This window comes from Danio rerio, chromosome 15, assembly GCF_052040795.2.
Source record: "Danio rerio strain M-AB ecotype USA chromosome 15, GRCz13ab, whole genome shotgun sequence".
Classification (NCBI taxonomy): Eukaryota; Metazoa; Chordata; class Actinopteri; order Cypriniformes; family Danionidae; genus Danio; species Danio rerio.
Genome location: NC_141035.1, coordinates 47,837,501 through 47,862,780, shown reverse-complemented (window position 1 = coordinate 47,862,780; position 25,280 = coordinate 47,837,501). Strand labels below are relative to the sequence as shown.

Sequence of the window (25,280 nt, the reverse complement as noted above, 5' to 3'; positions counted from 1 at the left end):
GCATATTTTTCAGTATGTTTTCAATATTTTCAGTGTCTTGTTGAATTCATGCCACAAAGGATTAAGGCAAAAGGGGGTTTATCCTTGCACTAGTAAGGTGTACCTAATAAAAAAGTGGCCTGTGTGTGTGTGTGTATGTAGATAGATAGATAGATAGATAGATAGATAGATAGATAGATAGATAGATAGATAGATAGATAGATAGATAGATAGATAGATAGATAGATAGATAGATAGATAGATAGATAGATAGATAGATAGATAGATAGATAGATAGATAGATAGATAGATAGATAGATAGAAAGAAAGAAAACCAGTATTTATGATGTACAGAAATGTAATTTCTTTAATTTGGGGTGAAATGAGATGCATAGGCATAAAGTCATTTATATGCTATGAAGTCATGATTAGGCGCACATGGAATCACTCGCAGATTTCCGCAGATTTTTAGCCCATCATTAATTCTGTTTACTTGTGTAAATTTATATTCATTCAATTTTTTTATTAATATTATTAATTTCAGAAAAAATTATTGACTAATATGAAAATGTTCATATAATTTATTTACAATACAGTTTGTAAAGAATATTTTCTGTCTTTTAGTGGATATAATATATAGAAGACTTGCTTTATTTATCAAATAAAGTGCACCTAATTGGATCTGCATTGTAAACATTAAGTACAAGTTAAAAGATATAATTTTTCAGTTCATATACCAAGATTTTAGTTATGATACTTCCAAAATCATTCCAAATAAATCCGCAGATTTGTAACAAAATTCTGCGCAGAAATAGCAAAAAATGTCTGCAGATTCTGTCTGGTCCTAGTCATGATGAACGCTCTGCTGAGAAGCTTAATAATAATGTTAATAATAATAACCTTTATCATACATAGTTATTTAATAGCTGTTTCTCAAAGCACTGAACACTGTGCACACAGTACAATAAAATAATACAAAATCAACAAGCAAAAGCAACTAAATACATCTTCAAGTGAACTTAATATCATAATTCTGAAGTTCAGGAGGCCGAAGACTCGAGGTTAACATCTTGTAAACATTTTTCCTGTTTTTGTGTGTAGAACGCCAAACGAGCGAGTGCCGCCGCGGCTCCTCTGGCCGCCTGGGTGAAAGCTAACGTTCAGTACTCACATGTGCTGGAGAAGATCGAGCCACTGCAGACGGAGCACGCTGGATTGATGGAGTCAGTACACATAAACACACACTGCATTCTCACACACTTAGACCTGTGGTAATTAATAAATCTGCCAAATAAAGAAAATAAGGGAATACCAAAGGCAAAGTCGAATACTATTCAGTCATGCACCGCACTATATATTTGAATATTTATGTTCATTTTCAGTCATTAGAATTACAGATAAGCACATATATGTTCAAATATATTAACTGCAATTTTATATACATTATATATATTGTATATTTGGCCATATGTGTTAGATTTAAGGACGGGCCCCAGAACACACAATCTATCATCAAAGACAATTATTCACATAATTACAATTATTTCTTAGACAATTAATCATCAGTCCAATTCAGACAGTAATAGTGACAGCCCTCACGCACTCTGTCTGGTTCCAGAAACCTGCGCAAGACTGAGAACCGCAAGAACAGGCTGGAAAAGGAGCTGAACTCTGTGGGAGAGAAAGTTCTGGAGCTGAAGGAGAAGTAAGACTCGTTGAACACCCGACTTTCAATTAAGTCCAATAGAGTTTGATATAAAATCGTCCACAGCACAGCACATTTCTCGTGTTTAGTTTAGAGCTAATGCTGTTAAAGATCTCCAGCTTATTAGCATTTAAAGAGATTGTTTGATGTCAGGTTTCAGTGTCGTACAACTGAAGCCGCTAAACTGGAGTCTGAGGTGAGCAGAGCACAGGAGACCATCAGTGCAGCTGAGAAACTCCTGCAGCAGCTGGACGGAGAACACACACGCTGGACAGCACAGGTCTGTGTGTGTGTGTGTGTGTTCATGAAAGTTTAATGTGAAAAAAATGCACTTGACGCATGTATTAATTTTATGTTGTTTGTGAATGAGGTTGAGATTGTTGAGTGGGACATCAAGGGCCCTATCGATGTGTTTTGCGCGATTTGTTGCTATTTTCAGACCAGTGCAGCAGTAATTTTCATGTTTCGTGCCACGTTGTTTAAATTGCTAATTCATTTGTGCCACTTTGTGGACTAATGGGTGTGCTAGTCTGAATGGGAGGTGTGTTAAGGTGTATTGTTGGCGCGTTGCTATTTTGAGTAACTGAAATAGACCGCATCATTGACCAACTAAATGCTGCTCTAAAGTCCAACGCAAAGCTCGTTAGTTATTCAGTTCAATTCAGCTTTATTTGTATTGCGCTTTTACAATGTAGATTGTGTCAAAGCAGCTTCACATAAATGGTCATAGTAACTGGATCAGGGTAGTTCAGTTTTCAGTGTTTAAGTTCAGTTCAGTTTAGCTCAGTTCAGTGTGCTTTAATCATTACTGAGAGTTCAAACACTGAAGAGCAAATTCATCAATGCGTAGCTCTACAGATCCTGAACCAGGATGCACCTATGCAGGACCAAACACTTACACATTGCTTAAATCACATAGGATGTTCAGCAACACACAAATATCTTTACTTTACTTTACTTTACTTTAGAAATCTCAGTTTTTGACTTCGTAATTATTGTTAATTTATTTGTTTGCTGGAAATTAGAACTGAATTTAGAAATAGTTTAGAAACAAATCTTTGTTCTTATCAAGCTAAATTAAATATGTAGCCTAATGGATGTGTTCAGTGGAGTAAGTTTTCAACGTTTCCTAACTCTATTAAAGTAAAGGAGTAAAGTAAAGAGAAAGTAAAAAGGCTGAGTGGAGGAGGCTCGTTCTTTATCCTCGCGCTGCAGATGCTCTGTTTATTTTCTTACTAGTGAAGCGTTCAGTTTTTACACTTACAAAGTTTGTCATGTAAATAGCAAATGCACCATGGTGCAACACGACTGATTCCTAAAGGTAATGAGAGATGTGACTCTGATTAATGCACGTTATGCTCAAAACAAACAAAATAGAGCCCCTTGTTTGTGCATTTTTGTATACACTTCTGCTCAAAATACAGAGGTTTGAGGTCTGCAAGATTTCATGAAGCTGTTTATTTACCGAAAATACAGTAAAAAGTAATTTAATGTTTTAAAAGTGTGAAAAACTGTTTTCTAATTCAATTTGTTCTTTTAAATTGTTTTACACTTGCCTGGAATATTCAAAGCATCATTACTTCATCATTACTGATATTTGTAATTATTACTGAAAGTATTTAATGAATAAAGTTTAAAAAAAAGTCAGCAGTCATTTAAATACAGTGTTTATTTTCACATTTTACAGAGCATTATTTTAATACATTTTATTTTGATTGATTGACAAAAATATAGTGTAGACCCCAGACCTTTGATTGAGGTGTATGTAATGTATATTTGTTTGTAGTGTTGTTATTTGTGTATGTCCATCCATTATTATTAAATATCTATTTATCTAAGACACACACACATGCACATGCACACACACATGTGGCTGTCCTGATTGTGAGTGGCTTCAAATTATACGTGTGTTTGTGTGTGTGTGTGTGTGTGTGTGTGTGTGTGTGTGTGTGTGTGTGTGTGTGTGTGTGTGTGTGTGTGTGTGTGTGTGTGTGTGTGTGTGTGTGTGTGTAGGTGGATGAGATCAGTGAGGAGCTGGACACTCTTCCTAAGAGAGCTCAACTCTCTGCTGCTTTCATCACGTATCTGCCTGCGGCTCCTGAGGACCAGCGGCGCAGCAGTCTAGACCACTGGATGAGCAGCTCAGGACTGCAGAGTAACACATACATACACTCACTCACTCGCTCACTTTTCCTTTGACTTGGTGCCTGTTTAATTAGTCTATCTATCTATCTATCTATCTATCTATCTATCTATCTATCTATCTATCTATCTATCTATCTATCTATCTATCTATCTATCTATCTATCTATCTATCTATCTATCTATCTGTCTGTCTGTCTGTCTGTCTGTCTGTCTGTCTGTCTGTCTGTCTGTCTGTCTGTCTGTCTGTCTGTCTGTCTGTCTGTCTGTCTGTCTGTCTGTCTGTCTGTCTGTCTGTCTGTCTGTCTGTCTGTCTGTCTGTCTAGCTATCCAACTATCTATCTTTTAATAATCTATTAGTCTGTCTATCTATCCACTCATCTATCCAACTATATATTGTTTATCCATCCATCCATCCATCCATCCATCCATCCATCCATCCATCCATCCATCCATCCATCATCCATCTATCTTGTGTTAATCTATCCACCCATCCATTTATCTATATACAGTATTGGTTATCCATCCATCCATCCATCCATCCATCCATCCATCCATCCATCATCCATCCGTCCGTCCGTCCGTCCATCCCTCCATCCTACAATCCGTCCATTCATCCATTCATCCATCCATCTATCTATCTATCTATCTATCTATCTATCTATCTATCTATCTATCTATCTATCTATCTATCTATCTATCTATCTATCTGTCTATCTGTCTATCTGTCTATCTGTCTATCTATCTTCATCCATCCATCCATCTATTTATACACCCATCTATAAATCTATCCATCTGTCTAATCCTCCATCCATCAATATGTCATCTATCTAAGCCAAGTCCATACATCCATCCATCCACCCACCCATCCATTCATCCATCCGTCAATCCATCTATCCACATATCTATCTTTTACTAATCTATCTGTCTGTCTGTTTGTCTATCCACTATCCGTCCATCCGTCTCTCTATCTATCTATCCATCCATCCATCCATCCATCCATCCATCCATTTGTCTGTCTATCTGTTTATCTATCTATCCAACTATCTATCTTTTATTAATCTATTAGTCTATCTATTCATTCATCAATCTATCCACCCATCCATCTAACTATATATCGTTTATGCATCCATCCATCCATCCACCTATCTATCTTGTATTAATCTATCTGTCTGTCTGTTTGTCTATCTGTCTACGTCCTATCATCCATCCATCATCCATCTATCTTGTGTTAATCTATCCACCCATCCATTTATCTATATACAGTATTGGTTATCCATCCATCCATCCATCCATCCATCATCCATCCATCCGTCCGTCCGTCCGTCCGTCCATCCCTCCATCCTACAATCCGTCCATTCATCCATTCATCCATCTATCTATCTATCTATCTATCTATCTATCTATCTATCTATCTATCTATCTATCTATCTATCTATCTATCTATCTATCTATCTATCTATCTATCTATCTATCTATCTATCTATCTATCTATCTGTCTATCTGTCTATCTATCTTCATCCATCCATCCATCCATCTATTTATACACCCATCTATAAATCTATCCATCTGTCCAATCCTCCATCCATCAATATGTCATCTATCTAAGCCAAGTCCATACATCCATCCATCCACCCACCCATCCATTCATCCATCCGTCAATCCATCTATCCACATATCTATCTTTTACTAATCTATCTGTCTGTCTGTTTGTCTATCCACTATCCGTCCATCCGTCTCTCTATCTATCTATCCATCCATCCATCCATCCATACATTTGTCTGTCTATCTGTTTATCTATCTATCCAACTATCTATCTTTTATTAATCTATTAGTCTATCTATTCATTCATCAATCTATCCACCCATGCATCTAACTATATATCGTTTATGCATCCATCCATCCATCCACCTATCTATCTTGTATTAATCTATCTGTCTGTCTGTTTGTCTATCTGTCTACGTCCTATCATCCATCCATCATCCATCTATCTTGTGTTAATCTATCCACCCATCCATTTATCTATATACAGTATTGGTTATCCATCCATCCATCCATCCATCCATCCATCATCCATCCATCCGTCCGTCCGTCCGTCCGTCCATCCCTCCATCCTACAATCCGTCCATTCATCCATTCATCCATCTATCTATCTATCTATCTATCTATCTATCTATCTATCTATCTATCTATCTATCTATCTATCTATCTATCTATCTATCTATCTATCTATCTATCTATCTATCTTTCTATATATCTATCTATCTATCTATCTATCTATCTATCTATCTATCTATCTATCTATCTATCTATCTATCTATCTATCTATCTATCTGTCTATCTGTCTATCTGTCTATCTATCTTCATCCATCCATCCATCCATCTATTTATACACCCATCTATAAATCTATCCATCTGTCCAATCCTCCATCTATCAATATGTCATCTATCTAAGCCAAGTCCATCCATCCATCCATTTGTCTGTCTATCTGTTTATCTATCTATCCAACTATCTATCTTTTATTAATCTATTAGTCTATCTATTCATTCATCAATCTATCCACCCATCCATCTAACTATATATCGTTTATGCATCCATCCATCCATCTATCCACCTATCTATCTTGTATTAATCTATCTGTCTGTCTGTTTGTCTATCTGTCTACGTCCTATCATCCATCCATCATCCATCTATCTTGTGTTAATCTATCCACCCATCCATTTATCTATATACAGTATTGGTTATCCATCCATCCATCCATCCATCCATCCATCATCCATCCATCCGTCCGTCCGTCCGTCCGTCCATCCCTCCATCCTACAATCCGTCCATTCATCCATTCATCCATCTATCTATCTATCTATCTATCTATCTATCTATCTATCTATCTATCTATCTATCTATCTATCTATCTATCTATCTATCTATCTATCTATCTATCTATCTATCTATCTATCTATCTATCTATCTATCTATCTATCTTTCTATATATCTATCTATCTATCTATCTATCTATCTATCTATCTATCTATCTATCTATCTATCTATCTATCTATCTATCTATCTATCTATCTATCTATCTATCTATCTATCTATCTATCTGTCTATCTGTCTATCTATCTTCATCCATCCATCCATCCATCTATTTATACACCCATCTATAAATCTATCCATCTGTCCAATCCTCCATCTATCAATATGTCATCTATCTAAGCCAAGTCCATACATCCATCCATCCACCCACCCATCCATTCATCCTTCCGTCAATCCATCTATCCACATATCTATCTTTTACTAATCTATCTGTCTGTCTGTTTGTCTATCCACTATCCGTCCATCCGTCTCTCTATCTATCTATCCATCCATCCATCCATCCATCCATTTGTCTGTCTATCTGTTTATCTATCTATCCAACTATCTATCTTTTATTAATCTATTAGTCTATCTATTCATTCATCAATCTATCCACCCATCCATCTAACTATATATCGTTTATGCATCCATCCATCCATCTATCCACCTATCTATCTTGTATTAATCTATCTGTCTGTCTGTTTGTCTATCTGTCTACGTCCTATCATCCATCCATCTATCTAGCTATCCATCAATACATTCATCCATATTCGATGAGCAATCAATATCTTTATACATTAAAAAAGATAAACTAATGAAACGTGTCCATGTGTATATATGTAGTGAGTATTTGTCATTTTTTATTTTAACTTTAGCTTAAATGTTTAACAATGTTATGATGTTCCATGAAACATTTTTTATAGGCATCTTTTAACATCAAGCTCTCGATTAAATCTTAGTTTGTCCTTTAACATTAATTATATAATTCAGCTTTATTTAATGTCCAGAAGGTTTTATTTTTTTAGTTGTAGTTAGAAGAGTAGCAAACACCAAATCACTAAACACATGTGACTTCTGAAAACACTGACCATCACTGCTAACTCTGCCTCTGATTGATCTTTAACAGCTCTCTTTTCTAATTGGCAGAGTTTGACCTGCGCCACTTCCTGTGTTCTGAGAGCGAGCAGCTGATCTGGAAGAGTGAAGGTTTGCCGTCTGATGACCTGTCCATGGAGAACGCTCTTGTCATCCTGCAGGTAAAACACACACATCTCTGATCATCACTGTTCCTTCCCATTATGCACTGCGTTCACTCATTCATTTGTCTGTCCTCATGCTAACATCAGATTAATGAATTTAGATCAAGGGTAAGATTACACATGTGTGTGTGTTTACTTAGAAGTGCTCACTTCCCAAACTGTTCTATCAACCAGTCTTAAAGGGACAGTTCACCAAAACTGAAAATCCTGTCGTCATTTACTTATCCTTTACTTTTCGCTCACCTGTTTGAGTTTCTTTCTTCTACTAAACACAAAAGAATATATTTAGAAAAATGCTGGAATCCGGTAATCACTTGCTGTGTCTCATTTGAGGCTTTCGAAGGGTGTTGTGTCATCGAAGACCATATTTCAAAGACATTTGAAGGCTCCTTTAAATGCAGCCTCCAAATGCATTCTTCATTTCCCAGGTAATGAAGGATACAACTGTTCACGACCTCGAACATCCCAAGAATATTTTGTTAGCTGATAACGGCAGAACTCCGGATTACAGTTTTAAATGTACAATCATCTGCCATTTTAATAGGTACACCTTACTAGTACCTGGTAGGACCTACTTTTGCCTTCAGAACTGCCTTAATCCTTCGTTGCATAGATTCAACAAGGCCCTGGAAGTATCCCTCAGAGATTTTGCTCCATATTGATATGATAGCATCACACAGTTGCTGCAGATTTATCTCCCAGGTGCTCTATTGGATTGAGATCTGGTGACTGGAGGCCGTTTGAGTACAGTGAACTCATTGTCATGTTCAAGAAACCAGTCTGAGAGGATTCACGCTTTATGACATGGTGTGTTATCCTGCTGGAAGCAGCCATCTGAAGATGGCTGTGGTTAGCCATCTCGTCAGAGCAGGCAACGTTCCTCCAATCTTCTGTTGTCCAGTTTTGGTGAGTCTGTGTGAATTGTAGCCTCAGTTTCCAGTTCTTAGCTGACAGGAGCGGCACCCGGTGTGGTCTTCTGCTGCTGTAGCCCATCCGTCTGCCTTAGGGTTGGACGTGTTGTGTGTTCAGAGAGGCTCTTCTGCAGACCTCGGTTGTATCGAGTGCTTATTTAAGTTACTGTTGCCTTTCTATCAGCTGGAACCAGTCTGGCCATTCTCCTCTGACCTCTGGCATCTACAAGGCACACAGAACTGCCGCTCACTGGATTTTTCCTCTTTATCTGGCCATTCTCTGTAAACCCTAGAGATGGTTGTGCGTGAAAATTCCAGTAGATCAGCAGTTTCTGAAATACTCTGACCAGCTCGACCGAAAAACAAAAAGAGTATGACACATCTTACTAAAAAGTGATTAGAAGGACTCACCTTTGAAGTTTTTTTCGGAGGATGCAGCCTCTGAAATGAGACACAGCTATTGCCTTCCATAGTATTTGTTTTTTTCCTGCTATGGATGAGAGATTTTATAAAATATCTTCTTTTGTGTTGAACTGAATTAAGAAACTCATAAAGGTTTGAAACCACTTGAGGGAAAGTAAATAGTGAGTACATTTTCATTTTTGTGTGAACTATCCTTTTTTCTCACCCTAACCAGCCTTCAGCTGAAAGGCCTGTTCATACCAATAATTCACACCCCCATTTGCTTTTATGTGGAAAGAAAATGACATATCATCGGTCGAATCCAAAATGGACACACAATGAACAAAAAAAATGTCATTTGATTATCAAGTCAAGTTTTTTTGGTGTGAACGGGTCTTAAAAGTCTCTTGATGTTTTTCATTTGTGATGTAATTTAACTTAAAACCTTAATAACAGGGTGAGGCTATATCACATAGCTCCTCCCCATTTATTATAAGCAACCAATTGGCTTTTTGTTTACATCATAGTTCTTGTCAGTCAGAATCTTTGAGCTGTGCATCAGACTTATACGCCACAGTCTATAATAGAAAAGTCTGTAGTGTAGAAGTGTAGAATAAAAATGAGTGTGTTTCTGTGCCTGAGAAGACAGTTTGTGTCACAATACTGCTGATTGTGTAATACTAATGCAAACCAGACTTCATTTACCTCAAAGGAAAGCTTATTTTATCCTCTCTGAATCATTATCCCCTCCCCTAGTGTGTCGTTGACCCTCTAGGAAATTTTACTTGTGTTTAACAAATTAAGTTAATTTATAAACTAATTTCGAGAGGAGCTCATGCTCATGATTGAGTGTACCCGGTCTCGCATTAGTTAATGTATGATCCACCAATCAGAACTCACTATAAATAAGCAGAACGTCTTACCTTAACCATCTTCGTGTTGAAGAATCCCCCCTTCCACCCCTACTCCTTCCCCTTTTCCTTTGACAGAGCGACACGGCAGCCCAGGGATTAGCACTGTTGCCTCACAGCAAGAATGTCACTGGGTCAAGTCTTTACCAGGCCAAGTTGACATTTCTGTGTGGAGTTTACATGTTCTCCCACAAGCAAGACATGTGACATAAGTAAATTGACCAAACCAAATCGACACCATAGAAGAGCACTTAATCAGTAGTATATCTATCCACAGTAATTCCTTATTCCTATTCGCCATAACAAGCAGGGGAGTTTACGAGACCTACCTGAGCTCAAACTCTCTTCTCGCCCTAAAACGGGATCTCATGAGCTCAGGGCTTTCTCCCAGGACAGCATGCCAAACACGCTCTATAACCAATCATTAGCTAAGGGTGAACTCTTGAAACTTAAATTTGAGTGTCTTAGTTTCCTGTTTACTGATTGTTTATGTAATAAATTACATTTATTCAGCGTTCTACACCAATATATCTGTAATAGATTACATTTGCATGCTTTGTTTATTCTCCACAAATAAACAGGTAGCACATCATAATAATAATAATGTAGATTAGAGTGCTCTCATATCTACACTATTATTACTGTAGTCAATTAGCTCAAGGTTATTCTTCCCGCACCTTTCCCGCCGTTATAATGTTGCGAGTTATGATTCAGATTTCAAGGCTCGTGTACCTTCTGGAACATTATATAGCGGAATAGCTTAGCGGGAGGAAGATTCATTTGAACGGGGCTTCAAATGAATCGACTCTTTTGATCCAAACAAACGAATCGTTCAGCGATGCTATCAACATAAAATTTGAGCAGGGTAGCAAGATCAAAGTTCAAGACATTAGATTCATTAATATACACAGGCACCTTTCTTTATACAAAATTAAACTTTATTGACTAATCTAACAAATACTAACACCTAACACAAACACACATTCATACAAGCATAGGGGAGAGTAACAAACGTGAAGAGGTTGAGAAGATGTAATGATGGGAAAAACCTATGAGTCTGTAAGAACAGACCAAGCAACCAAACGTAATCAAATTCAATATAACCCTTCTATTGTCTCTTTAGGGTTAATTTAGTTCACACCAGTTTAGATGTTGGGAGAAAGGTGATACTTGCGGTCTGTTCGTGATGTCCGAGCTCCCGTTGTAAAGCACGTGGTTGGTTGGCTGATCTTTGTTCCTCATGAGGTTGTAGTTTCAAGTTGAAGCGGCAAAAAGCATTCTGGGCGGTAATGTCCAAGTGCGGTCCGATTAACCCTTTCTGTCTGGGTTTCTGCCTGCTTTCTTGGAGGTTTCTATACTTAGGTTTGTTGTATAGAGCTGAAGAAAGTTTCAAAACAGAGTGTTTGAAGAAAGGGTCCCAAGAGAGGTCCCAGGACAGTTTGAATAGAGAGAGTTGCGAAGAAGAGGAAGAGCGGGGGTTCCAAGAGAGGGAGTTTAGCTTGGTTTTCAACTTTTATAGGGCAGGTTCGGATCCACCCTCCATGGAAAGTTGACCAATTAGAAGCTAACTTCCTAGAATATTAAATTTATGGGTCTTTGTCCGAGGCAGAATAATTTGCATAGGCAAATTTTATGTAAATCGGGACAAAAAAGTTAAAGTCTCTTAAAACATTAATATGTTGCACTCATATTAAAATAAACTGTCAACGATCAATTTGTACAGCGAGTAAGCTTTTCGAAAAGTCCAAACTTGAACAGTATAAGAGGATGCTTAGCCTAGGTACAGTTAAACATTATATGCAAGGGTATTAAAACCAAAAATATTAATACAAGAGAAAGGGAAACTTTACAAAAAATATGATTAAACATAAAGAGTAAAGTTTATATGAAAGCAGTGTTAAACAGCAAATAGTCCTTTGTAAGTCATTCCTGTGCTTAGAGCCGCATGGCACATTCCTTTGGGTCGTAAATACCTTGGAATCAGGTTTCGAGCCTTCTCTGGGCAAAGTTGGCTGGTTATGGAATAAAATGCAAAATGTTTGTGTCTGGTCGGCCATATTCATTACATTTATGTGTGTGTGAAATAGTAATGAATCAACATGTAATTCCTGATGCAACTGAGCAAATCTCCTGTCCATATGCACCAGACACTTTCTCATCAGCACTTACTGGGTCTCATTCTCTAACCATGTGTACACATAAATGTAGGCGTCAAATGTGCGTACAGACATTTTCACCATTAAATTAGGATTCATCAAAACTTTTGTACTATAATTTATTCTAAATCTGAAGAAATATTCAAGAACAACTTAAACAACTAAAACTACAAATAATTTCCCATGAATCCACAGCATTTTTTATTTATCTAGAGCGGGGGAAATAAGTATTGAACATGTGATGTTTTTTTTTCCCTGGGATTAATATTTCTAAAGGAGCTATGGACATTTAATTGAACCAGGGTTTGAGAAAAACCCAAACAATACAAACAACAAAACAAATCTGAAAGATGAGTTGTGTGTAATAACAATTAAATGACAGAAGGAGAAAGCACTGAACTACTGAAACATATTTAACACTGTTTATAAAAGGCTTTGTTGGTGATGGCTGCTTAAAGACGTCTGTCTTATGGGGAATGAAGTCACATGCATTGCTCGGGTGAGTTCCTCACACAGACTTTAACAGAGTGTCAAAATCTTGATGTTCTGTGGGTCTAGTCTATCAAATCTGAGCTTTATTTTGTGTTTTTTATTGGATTCGCATCAGGTGATTGGCTGGGCCATTCTACAGCTTTGATTTTCTTTCTCTGAAAGCATTTGTAAGTCTCCTTGGCTGTGTTTTGGATCATTGTCTTGCTGAAATGTCCACCCTGGGTTTGTCTTCATCCTCCTGCTAATGTAGATGTTGGACTGAAGCAGCTGATATTCATTTACACTGAGGAAGGGCAGAGGCTTGCATTGCCGGAATACAGCTCTCTTTCTTCATGTGTTCAATACTTTTTCCCTGCGTCATTTCATTTTATTTAGCATGATTTAATTTGTAAATTAATTAGATTTGTTTTTTATGCACATGTGGATTTATTTGCTTGTTGCCAACATCTTGGATTTCAAGTCAACGACATCTTTAGAAATATGTTTTCTGAGAATAATGGTGACGTGTCCAATACCTATTTTCCCCGCTGGGTATACAGTTAAGGTCAGAATTATTAGCTCCTCTGAATTATCAGACCGCTTGCTTATTTTTCCCCAATTTCTGTTTAACAGAGAGAAGACTTTTTTCAGCACATTTCTAAACATAACAGTTTTAATAACTCATTTCTAATAACTGATTTATTTCATCTTTGTCATGATGACAGTAAATAATATTTTAGTAGATATTTTTCAAGACACCTATACAGCTTAAAGTGACATTAAAAGGCTTAACTAGGTTAATTAGGTTAACTAGGCAGGTTAGGGTAACTAGGCAAGTCATTGTATAATGGTGGTTTGTTTTGTAGATTATCGAGAAAAAATAGAGCTTAACGGGGCTAATAATTTTGTCCCTAAAATGGTGTTTAAAAAATTAAAAACTTAATTTATTATAGCCGGAAAAAAACAAACAACACTTTCTCCAGAAGAAAAAATATTATCAGACATACTGTGAACATTTAATTGCTTTGTTAAACATCCTTTGGGAAATATTTAAAAAAGAAGGAAAAAAATTGAACGGGGCTAATAATTCTGACTTCTACTGTATATATAAATTCTGCACGAAAATAGCAAAAAAAGTCTGCAGATTCTATTTGTCTATGACTTATAACATTATGATAGCAACACCCACAGAACTGTATTTGCGATTGCAGGGGTACTCTTATTGTGAAGAACTGATTAACCCAGACACCTTTTTTGTGTCTGTGTGACTCAGTGATGTATGATCTCTTGTGATCTGATTGAACCCTTTGACGTGTGTGTGTGACGTGTTTGTGTCTGTGTATAATGTTAGTAATTGCTGCCGTTTTGAAGGAGTCTGGTTTCTATGGCGACTCACTGACGTGTTGCATTAGAGAACGAGTGCAAGAAATAGAAACACATCGACATGACAAATGATATTTTACACTACAGGGGTCACAAACTGCCTTATTTTTTATTGTGTTCTGTTCTCTGAAAGCAACATGTAGAGAAGTAAAAGGCTATTTTCCTTCCTGTTTTGACCTCCTTATCTGAACACCATATTAATGAATTGTAGACCCAGAAGTAAACACTCACTGGTATGATTTACTTACAGTTTTCAGAGTCAGGGATGAAAGCTTCTGAAACTTCATGTTGAAGACACAGTTATTATTATCATGTGAAATCTGTATTATTTTCCCAATATTTCCCAAGTGCTGTTTAACAGATGTTGCCTCACTTTTTAAAATATAATAGTTTCAATGACTCATTTCTAATAACTGATTTATTTTATCTTTGCCATGATGACAGCACATAATATTTGACTTGATATTTTTCAGGACACTAGTATTCAGCTTAAAGTGACATTTAAAAGCTTAACTAGGTTAAGTAGGCATGTTAAAGTAATTAGGCAAGTCTTTGTATAACAGTGGTTTGTTCTGCAGACAATCCAAAACAAATATTGTTAAAGGGGGCTAAAATTATTGACCTTAAAATGGTGTTTAAAAAATGAAAAACTGCTTTTATTCTAGCTGAAATAAAACAAATAAGAAGAAAAAATATTATAGCAAATACCGTGAACATTTCTGAATCTGTTTATCATCATTTGGGAAAACATTTGAAAACTTCACATGAGGGCAAATCATTTTGGCCTAAACTGTATACTGTATTAGTAGGAGTTTTACTGTTATGATTCGTCTTTAAACTATTAATAAGAGAAATAATTCATGTTATTTTCATCTCTAGAGTGCTTCTTGTCCATTCTTGATTGATCCGTCGTCTCGTGCAACAGAGTGGCTGCAAACTCACCTGAAAGCTCATCGTCTGGAGGTCATAAATCAGCAGGTGAAAACACACACACGCACACATCAGAACGGTTTAATGGTAAATTTTTATTTTATTTTATAATGCAATGCAAACGCAGTTCAGCACAAACACAATTTTGGACATCTCATCATCCCATGATCATTATAAATAAGCTATTTAATTTAATTTATATTAATTTAATTTATTTTTATTATTTATTATTTAATTATTTGTTTTATTCTATTTTAATAATTGTTTTATTCTATTTTATGTATTGATTTATTTAAATTTTTTAATTTAATTTCATTCAATTAATTTATTTATTTATTTATTTTATTTCATTTATTTATAATTTTTTTTATTCAATTAATTAATTTAATTTATTAATTTATTATTATTTATTTTTTCATTATTTATTTTATTTTATAATTTTTTTTCATTTATTTTTTTCAAACATTCAATTAACTAAATCATTTATTTATTTTTGATTTATTTGTTTTTTTCTGTTGATTTTAATTTAATGTAATTTTTTTAATTAATCAATTTGTTCATTTTTAATTTCATTCAATTAATTAATTAATTTATTTATTTATTTCATTTCATTCAACTAATTAATTAATTTTATTTATTTTTTATTATTTAATTATTTATTTGTTTTATTTTGTTTTAATTGTTTTTCATTCCATTAATTATTTTTTTTTCATTTCATTTCATTCAATTAATTATTTTTTATTTATTATTATTTAATAATTCATTATTTTTTATTCTATTAAATTTTTTTCATTCAAATAATTAAATAATTTATTTGTTTAATTAAAATTTTTTTTATTACTATTTAACTTAATATTTTTTATTAAGTTTATTTATTTTATTAATTTTTTTCATTTTATTCCCTTAATTAATAAATAATTTTTAATTGATTAATTAAATTACTTATTTATATTTTATTTTACTTTAAAATTATTTGATAATTTTTTATCTTGAATATCAACATGCAGTTAGATAATAATACATAATTGATAATAATAAACACTACTACTACTACTACTACTACTAATAATAATACTACTACTACTACTACTACTAATAATAATAATAATAATAATCATTGATTTAAAAAGTTGTTCAATATGATTTAAATAATTAATCCAAAATGGGTAAAACAAAAATTGTAAAACAAAAGAAACAAACATAAAACTGGATCTGTTGTTGGTCTCAGGATGCGAACTTCATGACAGTGCTGGAGTTAGCGGTGCGCTTTGGTAAAACGCTGATCATTCAGGAGATGGACGGTGTTGAACCTGTGCTTTATCCTCTGCTGCGGCGAGATCTCATTGCACAGGGTGAGTACACACACACACACACACACACACACACACACACACACTGAAAACAGTAACAATACTCACAATTCAGCACTTTGACAGTACAACTCTGATTTAAGGTCTTTGCACACTGAAGTCCATATGCAAGAAAAAATCATCACATGCATACCTTGCGAATAAGTCTGATGCGTAATGATGAATCCATTCTGAAAAAAACACAAAACATTTCAGAGTCAATTCAAGCAATGATGCTTTGTTCTCCTCTCTACTCCTGCACCCGGAGGAAACCCACGCCAACATGGGGAGAACATGCGAACTCCACACACAAATGCCAACTGACCCAGCCAGGACTCAAATCAGCAACCTTCTTGCTGTGAGGCGACAGTGCTAACCACTGAGCCACCGTGCTGCGCCTGTCTTCAGTTTCATCTTTGATCAGTTCAGTGTTAAGTTTATGTAGTGTTTATACGATATGGTAGGCTCTGATTGGTTTTCGTTTTTCCTTTTTCATTTTCAGTGAGGACTGAATTAAGTCTGATTAGATGAGGGTTTAAATGTCAATTAAACGGTGCTCTAACTCAAACACACACACACACACACACACACACACACACACACACACACACACACACTCCTGTAGTGTGTTTATCCTCCTGTCCCAGCTGTATGAAATAAGAGCCGAGGGCATTTCTGAAGCTCCTCCATATGCTCTGTGCGAGTGTGTGTTTGTGCATTTGTGTGTCTGTCTGTCTCTCTGTTAGTGTGTGTGTGTGTGTGTGTGTGTGTGTGTGTGTGTGTGTGCGTGTGAGTGTGTGTGTGTGTGTGTGTGTGTGTGTGTGTGTGTGTGTGTGTGTGTGTGTGTAGGGCAGATATGGCTGAGTCTGTCAGGACCGGCGGGAGGCAGATAAACCCAGAGCTTTTCAGAGAGCAGGAGAGGGAGAGACATTTAAGTGTGTGTACAGACTACTGCATTGCAGACATAGAGAAGACACACACACACAAACACACAAACTTCTGAAGCATCCAATCAGGGAACCCCACAAATCCTGCTCTTGTGGAAGGCGGGATTCCTCTCCAGTCTGCATTTATTAGCAGTGTTTCCATGCTCTGGTGCTGCTGTGAGGATTTGTGGCATGCATAGAATCTGTTTTTATTAGTATATTCGTTTTCTATTATAGTATTTATTACTAATATAATGTTTAGAAGCTTTTATTTTTGTATGCTCCACATTTTTGTGTGTTTTATTTTAAATTTCTAGTAATTTATTATTATTATTTTTTTTCATTTTAACATAATCGTTAATGGCTTATTTAATGTTTTAATGTTAATGTTATTTTCATTATTAGTATTATTATTATTGTTGTTATTGTTATTATATATATATTGTAGCGAGGCAGAGGGAAAACAGCGGCACAACAGGATGAGTTTACAGACAAGTCCCCGGAGGGTGCTTTATTTACAAAGTGAATGTGCTGTAAAAGGTGCTCTTCTTTAGGGTGAGGTGCTCTGGTGCTCCGGGAAGTAGGTGAAGGACGGTGAGTAGTCGGGTGCAGGATCGTCACGAGCTGGAGTCCGCTAAGGAGAGACAGAGAGACAAGCATTAGCACAGGGAGTCATAGAAGGAATGAAGCTCATCTTCTCCTGGCGTAGGTTGGGCTTATATGTCTCTCCGCTTGATGAGCTCCAGCTGTGTCCGATCCTGGCTTGATGAAGGTCCAGCTGGGTGCAATTTGCGACCAGGGCGACGTGGCATGTAATTGCTCGTTACATTCCCCCCCCCTTAGCGTCGTCCTGGTCCTGGGTGTTCTGCGGAGGAAAGGTAGAGTATTTAGAGGGGGGGTAGAATGTTTTGACAGACCTGCCCATCCTGACCATAGCCTTGAGAGCCCGTCGGCGTTTCCGTGGGAGGCCCCGGCTCGATGTTGAACAGTGAAGTTGTAATCCTGGAGCGACAGGAACCATCTGGTGACTCGAGCGTTGTTATTTTTCGCTGTTGACATCCATTGTAGTGGAGCGTGGTCGGTCACCAGGGTGAATCTTCTGCCAAGTAAGTAATACCTGAGCTCCAGGATTGCCCACTTGATCGCCAGGGCCTCTTTCTCTACCGTGGCGTACCGGGTCTCTGCAGGGGTAAGCTTCCGACTCACGTACATGATGGGGTGTTCTTCATCGCCGTGGACCTGGGAGAGGACCGCGCCCAGGCCCGAGTCGGAAGCGTCTGTTTGTAGGATGAAGGGGCAGCCGAAGTCAGGTGCGTGCAGTACCGGAGAAGATGTTAGTGCCGTCTTCAGGGCTTGGAACGCGCCATCTGCTTCCCTGTTCCATTGTATCTTCTCTGGCTGCCCCTTTCTGGTCAGGTCTGTCAACGGGCTGGCTATGGATGAGAAATTGGGAATGAAACATCTATAGTAGCCCGCTAACCCCAGAAATGCACGTACCTGGGTCTTTGTGGTGGGTTGTGGAGTTTCTTGTAGTGCTCTGATCTTGTTCTGTTGTGGCTGTATGAGACCTCTACCGATGTGGAAACCGAGGTATTTTGCTTCTGCTAGACCCAGGTGGCATTTCTTGGGATTAGCTGTGAGCCCAGCCCTACGAAGATCAAGGAGCACCCTCCGCAACCGGGATAGATGTTCTTCCCATGACTCGGAGTGGACGATTAGATCGTCGAGGTATGCTGCTGCATACGGCTGGTGGGGTCTCAGCAGGATGTCCATCATACGCTGGAATGTTGCTGGAGCCCCGTGGAGCCCGAAGGGAAGAACCCGGTATTGCCAGTGCCCACCGGGAGTGGAGAAGGCGGTTTTCTCCTTGGCGCTTTCACTTAGTGGTAGTTGCCAGTAGCCTTTGGTGAGGTCGATCGTGGATATGAATCGGGCTCCACCCAGCCGATCCAGCAGCTCGTCCACCCGAGGCATGGGGTACCCGTCGAATTTGGAAATTTCGTTCAGCTTCCTGAAGTCATTGCAGAAGCGGAGGGTGCCGTCGGGTTTGGGGACCATCACTATGGGGCTGGACCACGGGCTACGAGATGGTTCGATGATTCCCAATTTCCTCATCTTTTGGATCTCATCGTTGATAGCCAGCCGGCGAGCTTCTGGTACTCGATAAGGCCTCTGCCGGACGATGGTGCCAGGTGGGGTGATGATGTCGTGCTGGATGATGGTGGTTCGGCCCGGTTTTTCTGAGAACACATCCCTGAACTGACCGACCAAGGCTTGCAGCTCCGCCTTCTGATTCGGTGAGAGTTGCTCACCTATATGGACAACGGGAGAAGTTTCTTCTGAGAAGGCAACTAGATGACCTGGAGCTGCAACCCATTTCTTCATCAAATTGATGTGGTAAAGTTGTTCTTCTCTTCTTCGTCCCGGCTGACGGACTCGATAGTTTACCGGCCCTACCCTTTCTACCACTGTATATGGCCCCTTCCAAGAGGCCAAGAACTTCGAGGTGGTGGTAGGTATCAGGATCATTACTTTGTCCCCTGGTTGGAACTCTCTGGGTTGGGCGGGCCGGTTATATAATCGCTGTTGGGCGCGCTGGGCTTCGGTCAGATGTTGCTTGACAATGGGCATGACTTTCTCTATACGTCCTCTCATGTCCCGTACGTGCTCAATCACTGACCGTTGTGGGGCTGGCTCTTGCTCCCAAGCTTGACGAGCCACGTCCAATAGCCCTCGTGGTTGACGGCCGAACAGCAATTCAAAAGGTGTAAAACCTGTAGATCCTTGGGGAACTTCTCTGATCCCGAAAAGCACGTACGGGATCATGAGGTCCCAGTCGCGCCCATCCTCTGCCACCACCCTGCGGAGCATCTGCTTCAGCGTCTTGTTAAAGCGCTCCACCAAGCCATCAGTCTGCGGATGATAAACAGAGGTTTTTATTTGCTTTACCTTTAGGAGGCGGCAGAGGTCTGCCATCAACCGGGACATGAATGGGGTGCCCTGGTCGGTCAGTATCTCTGCTGGTATTCCTACTCGGCTGCATAATAAAAACAGCTCCTTAGCGATTGCCGATGACGTGGCTTTTCTTAGAGGGATCGCTTCTGGATATCTGGTGGCGTAGTCGAGGATGACAAGGATGTGTTCATGTCCCCGGGCCGACTTCGGCAAAGGCCCTATCAAGTCCATGCCAATGCGGTTGAAGGGCACGTCAATGATGGGTAATGGTATCAGAGGGCTGGGGGGTGGTCGTTGGGGAGACGTTCTTTGGCATATGTCACATGCCTGACAATACCTCTTGACTTCTCCATCCAACCCGGGCCAGTGGAAACGATCTCTGATCCTCTTGATCGTGTTGGCTGCTCCTAGATGTCCTGCCATCGGGTGAGTATGTGCCAGTTCTAGAACAGTCTCCCTTTTGGTCCTCGGGACGACCAATAGCGTCTTCGTTTCCCCCCGCCTCTCTGCGACACAGTACAGCAGACCATTTTGCACAATAAAATGTGGGAGGGGGTGAGGGCTGGGAAACCGTTCGTTACCGTCTATGATCCGGACTTGTGGCCAGCAGTGCTTCAACGTTTCATCTTCACGCTGTGCTCTCCCGAAATCGCCACCTGCGGTAATCTGTTGAAAAAGATCATAGTACAGGTTAGCCGATGATGACTCACCCCCTCTGTCGCTCTCGGTGGCCATCAGCGCTATTTGGCGGTCCCGTTGAGCCCGTCCCTTGCTGTTCTTCTTTGCCCGAGCCGATCGAGCCTGATGGTGGGTGAGGAGATCATCGAACCCCGGCCAGTCTCTGCCCAGAAGAAGGGGTACAGGAAGATCTGGAACCACTCCTACTTCGATGCGCCAGCTTCCCGACTTAGTCGCTATAGTGACTCTTTGGGCGGGTACGTGGCGGGTATCACCGTGTATGCATGTAATCGGGATTCGACCTTTCCCTTCTTGATGGTATTTTAACGTGTTTGGGTGGACCAGTGTTATTGCACTTCCTGTATCCAGTGTGGCCGTCTGTGTTTTCCCGTCTACACATACTTTTCGGGTGGGAGCTTCGGGAGGGACGTTGCGATGTACCACGCACCCTGCCGTCCAGGCCGGGGCCGAGAGTGTTGTTGGCTCTGTGGGCATCGGCTCGTCGACTGGGCTGGGGACCGCCGGTCTGCTGCCTGGTCGTGTTGTGCCCTCCACCGGTCGCCATGGCGCATTTACCCTCCGGGGTGGCAGAGCCGCTCTCTCCCCAGTCTCCCGGGCCACATGAGCTTCCGCCAGCTCCACCGCCTCCACCAAAGCGGCCAGCGAGTCGGGGTTCCTCATGCTGGTAAGTGTGCGGAGCCGTCTGGGTAGCGCCCTCATCATCTTTTCAATGACTATTTTCTCAGCGACCTGGACTGCGGTTGGATCTCCTCCCAGTAACCATAATCTTCCCAATCTGGATAAGTTGGCTGCTTGGGTCCGAACCGGCTGTTTGTCATCATAGGACCACTGAGAAAATTGTTGTGCTGCGCTTATATTGGAGAGTCCCATTCTGGCGAGTATCTCCTTTTTTAATGCTTTATAGTCGTCATTTTTCGGTGTCTCTAATGCGAAATAAGCTCTTTGAGCTTCTCCAGTCAGGAATGGCGCTAGCATCCTCGCCCAACTTTCCTTCGGCCATCTCTCTCTTTCCGCAATTACCTCAAATGTGTGCAGGTAAGCATCAATATCATCCAGGTCGCTGAGTTTTGTGATAAATCTATGGGCGCTCACCTCAGAGAACTGGCTGGAACCGGCCGCTTGGCGGAGCTGTTGTTCCATACTGTCTTGTCTGGCGGTGAGTTGTTCAGTTATCACTTGTTGTCTTCTTGAGATTTCCGCTAGATGGCGTACTACCTCTTCGATCGACATGACTCAGGAGGGGATGACAGCCAAGTAAGAGAGCGTGAGTGAGAGAGAGAGCGGATGCCTGTCTGTAAACAGAAGAAAAACAGAGAAAATTCAGTGGTTACTTCTTCTTACTGGTAAGTGCTGAATTTTTTTCCCTCTGAAAAAGCGCGCATTCTCCACCAGTTGTAGCGAGGCAGAGGGAAAACAGCGGCACAACAGGATGAGTTTACAGACAAGTCCCCGGAGGGTGCTTTATTTACAAAGTGAATGTGCTGTAAAAGGTGCTCTTCTTTAGGGTGAGGTGCTCTGGTGCTCCGGGAAGTAGGTGAAGGACGGTGAGTAGTCGGGTGCAGGATCGTCACGAGCTGGAGTCCGCTAAGGAGAGACAGAGAGACAAGCATTAGCACAGGGAGTCATAGAAGGAATGAAGCTCATCTTCTCCTGGCGTAGGTTGGGCTTATATGTCTCTCCGCTTGATGAGCTCCAGCTGTGTCCGATCCTGGCTTGATGAAGGTCCAGCTGGGTGAAATTTGCGACCAGGGCGACGTGGCATGTAATTGCTCGTTACAATATATATATATATATACACACACACACACACAGTACGCACAATTTAGCCTACCCAATTCACCTGTACCGCATGTGTTTGGACTGTGGGAGCCGTAGCATTCGAAGGAAACGCAAGGAGAACATGCAAACTCCACACAGAAAGGACAACTGACCCAGCCAAGGCTCAAACCAGCGATCTTCTTGCTGTGAGGCGACAGCACCACCTACTGCGCCACTGCATCCCCTTTATGATTATTTTAAATATTATTATTATATTTTATTGTTTTATATACGTTTTTAATATTTTTATTAATATTTTGATTTACAGTTATTTATTTACTATTATGGTATTTATAGATATTTAGAATATTTAACTTTTGTCGGTTTTGCTTTACATTTGTTGTAATTTATTTGGTTTTATTGCTATTTTCATTATTATTATTTTATTATTATTATTATTATTATCATTTTCAATATATATATATATATATATATATATATATATATATATATATATATATATATTTTTTTTTTTTTTAATCCTAATTTTGTCTTAATTTTTTAAGGGCCATGAGACCCCCTCGTTTCAGCAGGGTGTTTTCACACCTCTACTTTGGAAAAAGTCAGAAAAGTGGGCGTGTCCAGCTCTGTTTAGGGGGGAGTGTCGGAGGAACTAAAGTGGGATGGTGTGGGAGTGTCTATTTGGGCACGCGCGAGTTTCAGAGTCAAAACACACACACACACACACACACACACACACACACACACACACACACACACACACACACACACACACACAGTAGAAAGTGATGGTGTTTACATGGACATCTGTAGTCGTATTATTTGCCAAATTATTAAATGGTGGACTTTAACTGCAGTTTGGCTCTTTCATTCAGGGAATTCATTCATGTCCCTCGCGACAAACAAGATATTTGATTCGAGGAACTGCTCTAAGTGTGTATTTCTCATGCAATGTTTGATACCGCACGGCGAATGAGAGAAAAAAAAACCCTCCGCATTTCCCGGAAACTTAGATGCACACGGCAGGTAGTGTCAGAAAGCCGCGTGTGTTATTCCGGTCACTAAATGCGGTGAAAATCCTACACTCGGTGCAATAGTTAACTTACTTCGATACGAACAAACTGAATAAACAAAGAGCACTGGTCGCTCACTTACCAAATCTGTAGAGACAGGACAATCACCAGCAACTAGAGCCGCGTCTTTATTAAGAGAAGACTACAAGCGAATCCGGATCTCAGCGTTTGCAGATGAGAACAGCTCTCAGGTAAACAATAATCCTCCTTAGACACGTAAGTTATTGTTGTCGAGCGTCGCGTACACTGTTAATCCCCACGTGACTCCAGCTGCGCTCTCACAGAGAGAAAAAGAAAACGAAACTTAACTGCAGCAAACTATAAAAGCAACACTTCACGCTTGTTTTGCCAACACAACGTGGCGTCTCTGTCGTGTAAACACCGTGACAGTAATGAATATTAATGAAGTTGCACAATAGAGCGCTCTGATTGGTTTGAACCAAGCCTTACTCATGCATTAATGCATCACACTGTAAGACGTAATAAGACTCACTCTGGCACAGACGTCCAGTCTGCACGCTGGAATACACGCTATTATGTCATGACCGTGACGCAGCTTCAAAAACTCGTTTCAAACAGGAAGTACGAATTTGCTTGAAATAACACAAAAACAACCAATTTACACTTTTTAGTGAAATATAGGCGTCCTAATAGTGTTTTTAGCAGTGTGGGACACATATACCACTGTCAACAGCTCAACACATGTGTTTTGGTGTATCGCGACCCTTTAAATTTTGTTTTTGCTATTTTATATTTTTGCCTAATTTAATTTGTTTGTTAAATTAATTTATTCATCTGTTGAATATTGTATGGGGTTTCATCGTTAATTAGATTTTAATTTTTTTTTAAAGCATTACTTTTTAGCTTTAGTGGCTGTAGTTCTCCAGAACACAGAGTGCTTCAGTCAGTTGGCAGAGCATCATTTCTTATTTTAAAGTCCAGCTTGTTTCCTTTCAGTCTGTTTAAGTTCCGCTGGCAGCAAATGCTTTTGAATGCTTTTAGTTTTAGTTCAGAAAAGCCCCGCTGTGTGTAGTTCTCAATCTCACAGTGTATTTCACTCAGCTTGACTTTCCATTTTCACCATGACGAATTAAACACAATTAAATTCACAGGCCATTACATTAAATGAAACCCAAACAGTTTATAGTTGGAACTGCTGATTTTCAGCTCATTCAGTCCTACTATGACATTTAGGACATTTTATAATGTTTTAATTTATTTTTAACATAACCTCTGGCTGTGTGTGTGCGTGCGTGCGTGTGTGTGTGTAGGGCCGCGATATGTGGTGCAGATTGGAGACAAAGTGATGGACTATAATGAGGATTTCCGTCTGTTTCTGGCAACCCGTAACCCCAGCCCCTTCATCCCTCCTGACGCTGCGTCTGTCATCACTGAG

At 39.4% G+C, this 25,280-nt stretch overlaps 1 protein-coding gene across 2 annotated transcripts in view; it reads left to right on the top strand.

The window, feature by feature from the left end:
- dync2h1 (dynein cytoplasmic 2 heavy chain 1) overlaps positions 1-25,280 on the top strand; it is a 277,874-nt gene that overhangs the window by 137,682 nt on the left and 114,912 nt on the right. Inside the window, 9 exon segments of one of the 2 annotated variants that reach the window (NM_001423299.1) lie at positions 1,081-1,202; positions 1,598-1,684; positions 1,838-1,964; positions 3,698-3,839; positions 7,827-7,936; positions 8,027-8,047; positions 15,053-15,151; positions 16,332-16,455; positions 25,156-25,280. The exon segment at positions 25,156-25,280 is cut by the window's right edge and continues 39 nt beyond it. In NM_001423299.1, coding sequence (NP_001410228.1) covers positions 1,081-1,202; positions 1,598-1,684; positions 1,838-1,964; positions 3,698-3,839; positions 7,827-7,936; positions 8,027-8,047; positions 15,053-15,151; positions 16,332-16,455; positions 25,156-25,280 — 957 coding nt within the window. 2 annotated transcript variants of the gene reach the window in all.